We start from the raw sequence: 13,667 nt of genomic DNA, 5'->3' as shown, positions 1-13,667 counted from the left end.
GTAGCTCCAGTGGCGTAGTTCATACGTTTTCAGTGACGTTCAAGATCTTTTCATCATCCCAAATGAATTCATGCAAAATTGTGAATGTTTGAGATACTTTAAACACAGCAGTCTGCTCAACATTTATATGCACATTACATATGAACCAAATTTACGCACGCGAGGAGTGCCATTAAGTGCCAGCTTAACCATAACAGCAAGAAGCTGGTGAGTGTGAGCTCTGCATGTTAGCTGACTTGTCCGCAACCTTGTTTGTACTTTTAACACACCTTAAGTGATGTCGGTTTCAGCAAAACATCCTGAAAACCTAATTATTCAGGCAGCAAGAAGTTTAACTTTTGTACACTGCAAAAAATTGAAAACTGAATTTGAGGAGAAAATTACTTAATACTAGTGAAATTATCTTGCTGCATGGACAGATAGTTTTACTTGATAAGATGTCTTGGAATCAGTTGGTTGCAATCTAGAACTAGGTTTAATAACCTCAGAATTGGTGTCTTGTATTCTTCTAATAGGAAATGCCAGATCGTTTCAACTATTAAAGATATTTTCACTTGCTAAGAAATCATTTTTTGCAGTGTATTATGAACTATCGGTCTTATTTATTAGTCTGTTAGTGTGCAAAGCGTCATCAAGGTAAACGCTAGCTACTTTGAAGAATCTATAATATGAAACCTGTATGTTTTTTGTTTAGCACATAATTCCATGTATGTCCCAACACTGAAGACACCAAAACTATGAAATAACATATGGAACATACATGGAATTATGTGCTAAACAAAAAACGTATACAGGTTTCATATTACAGATTCTTCAAAGTAGCCAGCATTTACCTTGACGCTTTGCACACTAACAAAGACTAATACAACCCCGATTCCAAAAAAGTTGGGACAAAGTACAAATTATAAATAAAAACGGAATGCAATGATGTGGAAGTTTCAAAATTCCATATTTTATTCAGAATAGAACATAGATGACATATCAAATGTTTAAACTGAGAAAATGTATCATTTAAAGAGAAAAATTAGGTGATTTTTAAATTTCATGACGACAACAACACATCTCAAAAAAGTTGGGACAAGGCCATGTTTACCACTGTGAGACATCCCCTTTTCAACAGTCTGTAAACGTCTGGGGACTGAGGAGACAAGTTGCTCAAGTTTAGGGATAGGAATGTTAACCCGTTCTTGTCTAATGTAGGATTCTAGTTGCTCAACTGTCTTAGGTCTTTTTTGTCGTATCTTCCGTTTTATGATGTGCCAAATGTTTTCTATGGGTGAAAGATCTGGACTGCAGGCTGGCCAGTTCAGTACCCGGACCCTTCTTCTACGCAGCCATGATGCTGTAATTGATGCAGTATGTGGTTTAGCATTGTCATGTTGGAAAATGCAAGGTCTTCCCTGTAAGAGACGTCGTCTGGATGGGAGCATATGTTGCTCTAGAACCTGGATATACCTTTCAGCATTGATGGTGTCTTTCCAGATGTGTAAGCTGCCCATGTGGCATACCATAGAGTTTTAGCTGGCAACGGCGGATGGCACGGTGAATTGTGTTCACAGATAATGTTCTCTGGAAATATTCCTGAGCCCATTTTGTGATTTCCAATACAGAAGCATGCCTGTATGTGATGCAGTGCCGTCTAAGGGCCCGAAAATCACGGGCACCCAGTATGGTTTTCCGGCCTTGACCCTTACGCACAGAGATTCTTCCAGATTCTCTGAATCTTTTGATGATATTATGCACTGTAGATGATATGTTCAAACTCTTTGCAATTTTACACTGTCGAACTCCTTTCTGATATTGCTCCACTATTTGTCGGTGCAGAATTAGGGGGATTGGTGATCCTCTTCCCATCTTTACTTCTGAGAGCTGCTGCCACTCCAAGATGCTCTTTTTATACCCAGTCATGTTAATGACCTATTGCCAATTGACCTAATGAGTTGCAGTTTGGTCCTCCAGCTGTTCCTTTTTTGTACCTTTAACTTTTCCAGCCTCTTATTGCCCCTGTCCCAACTTTTTTGAGATGTGTTGCTGTCATGAAATTTCAAATGAGCCAACATTTGGCATGAAATTTCAAAATGTCTCACTTTCGACATTTGATATGTTGTCTGTTCTATTGTGAATACAATATCAGTTTTTGAGATTTGTAAATTATTGCATTCCGTTTTTATTTACAATTTGTACTTTGTCCCAACTTTTTTGGAATTGGGGTTGTAAATAAGACCCATAGTTCATATTACACTGCAAAAAATGATATCTTGGCAAGTGAAAATATCTTGAAAATAGTTGAAATGATCTAGCATTTCCTATTAGAAGCATAGTTTTGGTGTCTTCAGTGTTCTACAATGTAGAAAATGGTCAAAATGCAGAAAAAAAAAATTTATGAATGAGTAGGGGTGTACAAACTTTTGACTGGTACTCTACGTGAATCTTTTGTAGGCCAAACTGAGTGAGAAAAGGTTTCTGTAACCCTGATTTAATTTTTTTTCTTTGTTCATAAATTACAAAATGTGCTTTACATTTTAGTTTTGCCCACAAAACTCAGAACCAAAAATGATTTGGTGTGCACTAAATCTTCAGGGGACGCAGCTCCAACATTGCAGTGTTTCATTTCCCACAGGTACAGACCAGCTCTTCTTCCATGTATAGGGTACCATTTCCTTTTTCCAAAGTAAATAGATAATAGCGTTGTGTTTCATAAAATTTAAAATAACTTAAATTTAGCATGTCTGTGTAATCGGTGTCTATAAAATTGCAGTAACTATTATACAGTTTGAAGCTGATCGAACCAGGTTTACAGCAGTGAGACTTGCACATTGATTTTTACTCAAATTCAAGCGTTTTCGGAGGATACAAAAACGTTTTCAAATGAATAGGATTTCCGTGGATACCACACCTTGTGTAAATGCTCCTATGAATGATTTAGAAGTAAATTTGTTGGATAGATTAGGGATAAAATTAGCTCATGTTTTAAGTCGTTCAAATTCTGTAAAGCTGCTTTGCGACAATGTTTATTGTTAAAAGCGCTGTACAAATAAACTTGATTTGATTTGTATCCAGCTTGGTGAATTAGATGTTATGTTTACGCATTTTGCACCCGAGGCATTTTGTGTTTTGCACCCACTATTTTGGTCATCATGTGACATCATAGATTGAGCATGAGACATAGCTAATTAAATATAATGTTTAACATAGCCGTATTGTGTTTTTTAAACACGCGCGCGCACTATATATATATTAGTGTGTGTGTGTTATAGTTATATAATGGACATAAAGTCCAGACTTTCAGCTTTCATTTGAGGGTTTCCACATTAAAATTGGATGAAGGGTTTAGGAGTTTCAGCTCCTCAACATGTGCTACCCTGTTTTTAAAGGGACCAAAAGTAATTGGACAATTGACTCCAAGGCTATTTCATGGGCAGGTGTGGGCAATTCCTTCGTTATGTCATTCTCAATTAAGCAGATAAAAGGCCTGGAGTTGATTTGAGGTGTGGTGCTTGCATTTTGAAGATTTTGCTGTGAAGAAAACATGCAGTCAAAGGAGCTCTCCATGCAGGTGAAACAAGCCATCCTTAAGCTGCGAAAACAGAAAAAAAACATCCGAGAAATTGCTACAATATTAGGAGTGGCAAAATCTACAGTTTGGTACATCCTGAGAAAGAAAGAAAGAAAGAAAGAAAGAAAGAAAGAAAGAAAGCATTGGTGAACTTATCAATGCAGAAAGACCTGGACACCAACAGAAGTCAACAGTGGTGGATGATCGCAGAATAATTTCCATGGTGAAGAGAAACCCCTTCACAACAGCCAATCAAGTGAACAACACTCTCCAGGAGGTAGGCATATCAATATCCAAATCTACCACAAAGAGAAGACTGCATGAAAGTAGATACAGAGGGTTCACTGCATGGTGCAAGCCACTCATAAGCCTCAAGAATAAAAAGTCTAGTTTGGACTTTGCTAAAAAACATCTAAACAAGCCAGCACAGTTCTGGAAGAACATTCTTTGGACAGATGAAACCAAGATCAACCTCTACCAGAATGATGGAAAGAAAAAAGTATGCCAACGGCATGGTTACAGCTCATGATCCAAAGCATACCACATCATCTGTAAAACACGGCAGAGGCAGTGTGATTGCTTGGGCATGCATGGCTGCCAGTGGCACTGGGTCACTAGTGTTTATTGATGATGTGACACAGAACAGAAGCAGCCGGATGAATTCTGAGGTATTCAGAGACATACTGTGTGCTCAAATCCAGCCAAACTGATTGGTCGGCGTTTCATAATACAGATGGACAATGACCCAAAACGTAAAGCCAAAGCAACCCAGGAGTTTATTAAAGCAAAGAAGTGGAATATTCTTGAATGGCCAAGTCAGTCACCTGATCTCAACCCAATTGAGCATGCATTTCACTTGTTAAAGACTAAACTTCAGACAGAAAGGCCCACAAACAAACAGCAACTGAAAACCGCTGCAGTAAAGGCCTGGCAGAGCATTAAAAAGGAGGAAACGCAGCATCTGGTGATGTCCATGAGTTCAAGACTTCAGGCAGTCATTGCCAACAAAGGGTTTTCAACCAAGTATTAGAAATGAACATTTTATTTACAATTATTTAATTTGTCCAATTACTTTTGAACCCCTGAAATGAAGGGATTGTGTTTAAAAAATGCTTTAGTTCCTCACATTTTTATGCAATCATTTTGTTCAACCCACTGAATTAAAGCTGAAAGTCTGAACTTCAACTGCATCTGAATTGTTTTTGTTCAAAATTCATTGTGGTAATGTACAGAACCAAAATTAGAAAAATGTCTCTGTCCAAATATTTATGGACCTAACTCTGTGTGTGTGTGTGTACAGTGCTCAACGTAAAGGAGTACACCCCTTTTGAAAAGTAACATTTTAAACAATCTCTCAATGAACACAATTTCCAAAATGTTGACAAGACAAAATTTAATATAACATCTGTTTTAACTTATAACGGGAAAAAGTAAGGTTAATAATATAAACTTAGATTAAACATTTTTCAGTTTTACTCAAATTAGGGTGGTGCAAAAATGAGTACACCCCACAACAAAAACTACTACATCTAGTACTTTGTATGGCTTCCATGATTTTAATAACAGCACCAAGTCTTCTAGGCATGGAATGAACAAGTTGGTGACATTTTGCAACATCAATCTTTTTCCATTCTTCAACAATGACCTCTTTTAGTGACTGGATGCTGGATGGAAAGTGATGCTCAACTTGTCTCTTCAGAATTCCCCATAGGTGTTCGATTGGGTTCAGATCAGGAGACATACTTGGCCACTGAATCACTTTCAGTCTGTTCTTCAGAAATCCAACAGTGGCCTTCCCATTATAAGTTAAACAGATGTTCTATTAAACTTTGTCTTTTCAACATTTTGGAAATTGTTTGTGTTCATTGAGATATTGTTTAAAATGTTACTTTTCAAAGGGGGTGTACTCATTTACGCTGAGCAGTATGTATGTTATGTTATGTTATGTTTTGGTATGGATGTATGCATCCATCCCTATCCACGTTCACTGGATATGAGCAATCTTGCGCTCATAGCCTAGTAGCAGAGTAGCCAATCAGCTCAAATAGCGTGAGTAGAGAAAAACAAAATGGCAGCTTTATCAAGTATTTAAAAGAAACAGAAATCACTAAAAGAATATAGTTTAATTACCGGTGACGGTAATGCACCTTTAGGTTGGTTTGCCAACCGCCAAAAAACCCTAAAGAAGAAGAAAATGGTGGAGTGTGTTGCTGAACCATTGTCTAAAAGTGGAGCTCCTGATGAGTGAGTGTATAAACAAAATATTTGCAAGCGCACAAAATCAACCTGAATAGAATAACATAATAGCAGATGAACCATCAAATTGTGTAGTGTTGTGTATTTCACATCAGTAAACTGCTGCATTGTCTTGTGACAGTAATGCCAATAATGAGATGTATTGCGGTTTCAAGTACATATTTCTTTCTTTGCCACTGCGTGCCATACGCCAGAAACAACACCATGACATTTATTATGGCGTGACTCTGCTGGGTGCCTGGTGGACAGCAGTGACCCAGCGCTTTTACTTTACATTATTACAATATAGTTATGATCGAATATCAAACTGGACTTGTTCAACAGTTGTCTGGTTACATCTTTCACATTTCATGTGCTTTGGAGCTCGGAGTGCGCAGCCGCAGACTGCAAAGCCTGCACGTGCCATTAGGACCAATTACCATGCACCTGTTCCTGATTAGAGCTCAGTCACAGCACAGACGTATAAAGACTCCCAGTAACACAGACTTTGCGAAAGCCTTGTATTTTGTCTCGCTGTTCTGGTTTTGACCCTGTTTTGTGTTTTTGGACCTTGAGTATTGTATTACCTCTGATATCCTGTTTGTGCCTTGCTCGACCACTGCCTGTTTTTCAACTGTCCTTTGTCTACGTTTTTGGATTTGTTTTCTAGTGTTTTTTTCAGTACAGTCTCTTCCTGCGATTACATCAGTCTGTCACGCTTACATAACCGAAGCTGTCAATCATCTAACAAGCTATTGGACTAACTCGAGACCTGTGCAGGTCTGGGCTCAGCTTTTTACGTTGATGCCAGGATTCGAAACTGACGTTGCAAAATCTGTTCCTTTCCGGTGAGCACTGTAGACCGCTTGACCACCAGAGGTGGACGAAGTACCCAACTTAAGTCAAAGTACAGATCCCACTGGTCAAATGTTACTCCGATACAAGTGAAAGTTGTCCAGTCAAATTTTTACTTAAGTTAAAGTACTGAAATACTTGCTTTTAAAAATATTTAAGTATTAAAAGTACATTTTCTGTTGTATTAGTGACACAATGCTTATAATACCTCATGCCTCTGAAGCAACCGACTGGATTATTTTGTGAGTTCACAAAATGAATGCATGCTGTACATCATGGTGGTTGAATGTTAAGCTAGCTAGTCAGTGAAGCTCCACCTGACATGCTAGCAAACGCTTTTCAAACTCAAAATCATATTGGGTAGCTAACGTTACTAGAAAAGAGATTTTCTGCATTCCGTTTATTTGGCAAGATTATGCTAAAACATTTCTGAAAGGACTTCAGGTAAGGTAATGTTATTCATGTTACTGTAACTCCGTGTTTACATACTAACGGTGTCCAAGTTAACTAGCTATGTGTTAACGTTAGCCGTGGACAAGGCTACGGCAACTTGGCAGGAAAATCCATAGAAAGTCATTTGACTAACCAGACTGCATAGCCATTGCAACGTTATCGCTAGCTCTAAAAGCACAGACAACTTCATTGCAAGCTTTCTTTTGGAATAAAACGTTTACATACCTCAATATGCTTCCGCAGGTTGGACGGTGAGTTTTTGTCAGCCGTGATGTGGTTCGTTTTAGGTAAACAAAGCAAACATTTAAAACGAAACAAATCCACTGCAAAAAGTAAAATCTAATCAAGACAAAATATGCTTATTTGTCTGTCAAGATAATTCTCCTTTCCAGGCAGGTTTTGTGTAAGAGTATTTCACTTACTTTAAGCATTTTTTCCCTCAGTTATCTTAATGAGGTATTATAACTTGTTACTGAGATTTTATTACTGGTTATGAGTAAGTTCTGTCTTAAAATGAGAATTACCATAATTTCATCGGTGTTATATTAACCATGACAAGTTTGTCAAAGTCAGAATTTCTTATTTCAAGCATCTTATCCTTTCTTTTAATCTCTTAACACAAAACAGATAACTAAATGAAATGAATTGTTGTATTGTCAATCTGGCAACAAAAATAGGCTACAAAATTGATTGGTTTGTTTTGATTTTGATTTATTTGACGGTCTCAGTTGGTATAAACACTTACTTAAACAGAGCACACCGATATGCCCAGATGAAATAGTCAAACTGTTGGTTGGGGGACAAAGTACCTAGCATGTTAAAGTGAGTAGTACAAATCTACTTGTTTTTAGTATAAATACACTAGTTTTAAGACATCTGTGGGGTTTCTAAAGCTAGATATATTGTTTTTAAAAATCTTGCCAAGTCAAATTTTCTTGTTCTGTTGGCAGATAATTTTGCTTAAGTAAAATATTCCTCATTTTATTACTTTTTTTTAAAGATATATTTTTTGGGCGTTTTTCACCTTTTATTGGATAGGACGGTGTAGAGACAGGAAATGAGCAGGAGAGAGAGACAGGGAGGGATCGGGAAATTACCTCGGGTCGGAATCGAACCCAGGTCCCTGGATTTATGGTGTGGCGCCTTATCCACCTGAGCCACGACGCCCCCATTTTATTACTTTTTTTTTTTCTTGTTTTTGTAAGCCAGGTTTTTGCAGTGTAATCCTTTCAGAAAATTGAACCATGGGTTCTAGGTATGACCACGGGTGCGTGCATTCCCCAGAAGAACCGTCTCCTTCCGTTCTGCCATCAACTGATCGTGTTCAAATAACGCTGCTGAGAAATCACTGAACTTGATTTTATACAGTCTATGGACATGAAATGACCCTAGTGATTTACTGACAGGTTGTCTCAGTGTCGCCTGCAAAAAAAAAAAAAAATCAGTCGCGTTTTAGAAAAGAGAAGAAAAAACATCCACTTTCAAAGCCGCTTCATAGTAACGAGGACCTTGACAGAAATGTAGTGGAGTAAAAAGTATGATGTTTTTGTCTTTTCAAATGTAGTGAAGTTAAAGTCTAAGTTTTCAAAAAAAAATAAAGTACAGATACTCAGTACTGAAGTACAGTACTCAAGTAAATGTACTTCGTTACTGTCCACCTCTGTCGGCCAAGGAGGCTTACATCGCAAACTGAGGTTATGTAACGTGGCACGTACACAGTGGCGCCACGCCGTGACTGTGGAATCGCTACCTGAGGCTGGCACGCCAATTACATTCTTAAACACGCTTGAACTCAGTTAAACATACACATACAGACCGGTGCCTCTATAGACTTTAGCCAAAGCCTGTGATGGTACATGTATGTTTTTCATCGTACGGTCAAGCCATCAAAAATCAGGTCGACGCATTACCATATTCGCTTAAGTATGGGGTTCTGCTGTAAGTACACATGGCAACTGTTCACCTCTTTTAACAGATTATTATATCGATTATCCACCTCTTTATCTTCCAGTTTAGGTGGAACAAATGGTGTTTCTGAATGGCCCATCAGTGTGAGATTATTATTGCATCCATGAAAACATATCAAGTGCAGTGTACGTTTTACAGCCCATGCACTTCAGAGTAAGATTTATGGATGGCTGTCACACCCCTATGTGCATTAGGATGACTACACGAGCCCTTTTACTGTAAGCTCAATCAATATAACACACTTGGGTTCCGTTTCTTCTTCAATAAGCACATTATAAATGCACCACTGGCAAGCAGGATTAGCCTATGGCTTTCCTGCAGTCCACAATCATCTTTTGTTTATCTAATAACTGTTGATACTCCTAATAGCCTTACTCTCTCGCTTACCACATCGAGTCCCAAGTTACACAGACCTCCCTATATCTGTTCCTGCCTTTCTTTCTCACTGCTAGATCTAAGGGCCATGTTTGCCTTTCACACCCATGTGTTCTTGTGTGTCTTCATTCTGACCATGTTTTGGTTTTGTCACTTTTGGCAGCCCCCCGTTGGCCCGTCGTCTCAGCCCATGGCTCCCCCGAGCCCCGGAACCAACAGCAGCACCAATCAGAGCAGCAGCAGCAGTACGGCAGGCTGGGAGCAGCTCAGCAAAACCAACCTGTACATCCGGGGCTTGCCCCCAGCAACTACCGACCATGACCTGGTCAAACTCTGCCAGCCGTGAGTACACAACTTCATCTCATTATCGCTTTTTTTTTTTTAAACAACTTGGCCTTGGTGAATGCCTTGGACTGACTTTTAGCTTCATATAAAGGTAGTAATGCATCCAGAGACTTTGTGTGTGTGTGTTTCTTACTGGAATGGACGAAGAGATTGGAGAAAAGCCTCCTGCAGATCTGAACAACTGGCTGTGGCTCATTAATCCCAATTGCACTCTGAGAGGAATGAGCTGCTATGAAATGGAGATCGATTATGGCTCAAGGAGGGGAATATGGCCTCAAATACACAAACATCAGTCTTGTGTATCAGCACGGCTCCAGATCCCACACGCTGGGTCGTGTATATGGTGATAATCAGTTGAACCACAATGCAGTAGTTGCTGCTTTTGGTTTTGTTTTGTTTTTTTTTTTCCTCCAAGTTGCCTTATAGATATGAAACTAACAATCACACCACACAGATAGTACGGCCATGCATCACAGGTTGGTATGGTGTTATGAGATGTGTAAATACATTCAGTGGTGTTTTCACAGGAATTTTGCAGCAGAGTTAGCAGTGTTAGAAGTCACCACCTGAGTGTTACAGCCATCGTGAAGATGAGCGGTGATGTTGAGGGACTTTTCTGCAGCTCTCTGCCCTTTACATTATGCTTGAGCACCATAAATACAGTCGGCTTCTTTCAGCATTAATATGCTCCACAACTTGCTTTTTCACACATCTAAACTGGAGGGAATGTGATGAATAAATGATCAGTTCTAATGCCTTGCTGAGCGTGATATGGGATCTTATGAGAATATTGCATTTTAAAACAGAAAATGAAATACGACATTGATAGCCATGCAGGAGAAAAGCACGATCCAAAGGAGCTGGTAATGAATATGGCTACAGGATCATGAACTTCCTGAAAACCTTTTAAGGTAAAAGGCCTCCATTACAGCCGGGTCTCGTTGCACTTTTATATCTTTGCTTGACCAGCAAGGTGACTTTGAAATCTCATTTTCCTCTTTCCAAACTCCCTGTCAACTGCCTGTTTTCTACACACACACACAGTCACGTGCTCAAACTATGAGATGTTGACTTTGTAGCACATTTCAATCTCTCTTCCTTCGTCCTCTTATAGCTTTCCTGGAGTGTTTGCTTCGGAGGGGGCACAGAAAGCAAACTGTGGCAATTTCATGTTCCACGTTATTGACAGTCAAGTTTCTCGCTTCCTGGGATATAATTAGCTCACCTAATGTTACAGTTTTGCCTCATAAACCATGGCATATTTGCATATTTTAAAGAATTAGTCAATACCTTGAGAAGACGAATGAAAGAAGGGAACAGTTTGATTGATGGAGGCTTTAATCACCAGCGAGTGACTTTCTGACATGTTTATTTTACTGGCCATGTCTGAACACTTAAGAACGGCCATTAAAGGTTGTGGATTAGTGTGAGGTGAGGTAAGGCCCAGGAATGTGATCTCCAAAGTGTTAGCTACATTTAGCTTAATCCCATTCTGATGGCCCAAACAATTTCCCCTTTTGACCCTTTAACACTACGGCTACATCCACACGACAACGGCAACGAGATGTTATTTAAAAATATATCGCGTCCAAATGGGCAACAATCAGTAAAATATCAGGTCCATATGGCAACGCAACGCTTGCTGAAAACGATGCAATACACATGCCACACCTCTAGGGGCGCTATAAGACGGTCCCTTCGGAGACACCAGAACAATAGAAGTAAGGACGCATGCGCATAAACTATTATGCGCGAGACTTCATATTAGCCACAAAGTCAGGAAAATCTGTTTGTAAAATTACATTATAATGACCAAATACAATGAAAAGTATTTTTCCAGTCTCACCTGTGAAAGGTAATCCCATGTGATCTCGTTTGGACAGCAAACCTGTTGGTAAAGTTAAACGCAGCTAATCTTTATTCTCTGCTTTGACCTCTCCAAAATGGCGGCGAGGATGACACATGATTCTACGCGGAAGGCGGCGTCTTTAATGGTCCGGAATAAATTGAATGATACACGTTGATGGATTAATTTGCTGTTTCTCACCTGTGAAAGGTAATCCCATATGATCTCGTTTGGATGGTAAACCTGTTGGTACAGTTAAACGCAGCTAATCTTTATTCTCCGCTTTGACCTCTCCAATATGGCGGCGAGGATGACGTATGATTCTACGCGGAAGGCGGCGTCTTTAATGGTCCGGAATAAATTGGATTAATTTGCTCCTCTACGCCCTTTTTGAGGAATGTATTGTCGGACTTAAATCAACATCTGAAGAGGTGAGATCGCTCCTTTTTTCCCCTATTTTTGCTGGCGGGATTGCACCATTACACAATAAATATTCACAGTGAAAATATTTTGTAAGCGCGTTTCATGAACCAAGTTATAGGATTTGTTGACAACTCTCATCGCAATGAGAAGATCATTGGCACTACTGGTGTTAAGAATCAGACCATTTCATAAATGAATATTTTGCTGTAGAGCTGCAGTGTTTTGTACAATTGCATGTTTTTGCTTCACTATTACTGTCAGTATTCTGCTTCTTGCATTACTACTGTGAACTAACACTGAACATAATAATAATAATAATATCCAAGCTCGTGTTTCACTCTCACTAGTGCTCTGTAAGGCTTTTTCCTGGTGATATTCGTTACACTTCTACCCGGCGTGAAGCACTCACAGTCATGTGGTTGTGACGTCATCGTAAACAAATCCGTTCTACTCATCCAGACGACTTCACAACGGCAACGTTGCCAGATCTTTCCACTCTGGAACCCGTTCTCAAAAAGATTGCGTTTTGGGCACCCAAAACGCCGGTGCCGTGTGGACGCCAGGCCTAAACGATAAGCAATTGTATCGGAGTCACCTGAATCCGTTGCCATGTGGACAGGGCCTACGTTCACACTGCAGGCTGAAGTGACTCAAATCCGATTTTTTCGCCCATATGTGACCTGTATCCGATCTTTTATTGACAATATGAACGACACCGATCCGATTTTTTTCAAATCCGACCCAGGCCGTTTGGATATGTGGTCCTAATTCCGATTCCTAATCGATCTTTTCATATGCGACTTCAGTCTGAACCGCCAGGTCTCATTCATCCGACTTACACGTCATCAACAAGCCACAAACGTCACTATTCTGCGCTGAAGTAGGCGGCGGGTCTCTCACAAAAAGTTACAACAACATGGCTTTGATGTTCCTTTGAACGGAGGTTGCAGTCACTACCCCGCAGAACGCCTGAGCCAAAACCCTTGCCCTCTTCCTTCTCAACCTCGTCCTTAACATCAGGCTATTGTGCATGTTCTGGCTCCGTCGCAACAACAACTGCATCATCGCCAGGTACTCCATGCTGGCTACTGTCATACACAGGAAACTTTAGGTTACTTCCGTAAACACTGGCCATGCTCACTGCGTGTGACGTCGTCGTATCCTGCAATGCGCATGCGGAACACTTTTAGGTCACTTTTCGTTCATACTGAGGATCACATATACAAGTCGCATATATTTGTTAATGTGAACGACCTCACAAAAAAATCGGAATTGAGCATTAAGCCTTGCAGTGTGAACGTAGTGTTAGTCATGCTGTACAAGGCAGAGAAGAGGTGGTGTGTTTGCAGTCGTTCTCATCTTCTGAGTGGACTAGAATAATAATTATTATAGCCACATTCATTCAATATGAGCAGTCGCACACTCTGGTTACTCTACTACTAGGATATCCGCTCATATACCATGAGTAGAGAAAAACAAAATGGCGGAGCGTGTTGCTGAACCAACCGAGGACGAAATAAAAACTCTACTCGAAAACAAAACCACAAAAAAAGCAACAAAACATGGAATGAAAGTATTTGATAGTAAGAACATATCCCCCCCCCCCCCCCC

At 39.8% G+C, this 13,667-nt stretch overlaps 1 protein-coding gene across 3 annotated transcripts in view; it reads left to right on the top strand.

The window, feature by feature from the left end:
* The window catches only part of LOC132891945 (RNA-binding motif, single-stranded-interacting protein 1), a 132,009-nt gene that overhangs the window by 37,360 nt on the left and 80,982 nt on the right, over positions 1-13,667 (top strand). For all 3 annotated transcript variants that reach the window (XM_060930105.1, XM_060930106.1, XM_060930107.1), the window contains exon 2: positions 9,606-9,784. In XM_060930105.1, the coding sequence (XP_060786088.1) occupies positions 9,606-9,784 (179 nt within the window). The remainder of the gene's footprint in view (positions 1-9,605; positions 9,785-13,667) is intronic.

This window comes from Neoarius graeffei, chromosome 9 (assembly GCF_027579695.1).
Source record: "Neoarius graeffei isolate fNeoGra1 chromosome 9, fNeoGra1.pri, whole genome shotgun sequence".
Classification (NCBI taxonomy): domain Eukaryota; kingdom Metazoa; phylum Chordata; class Actinopteri; order Siluriformes; family Ariidae; genus Neoarius; species Neoarius graeffei.
This window is presented reverse-complemented; position numbering and strand designations above follow the sequence as displayed.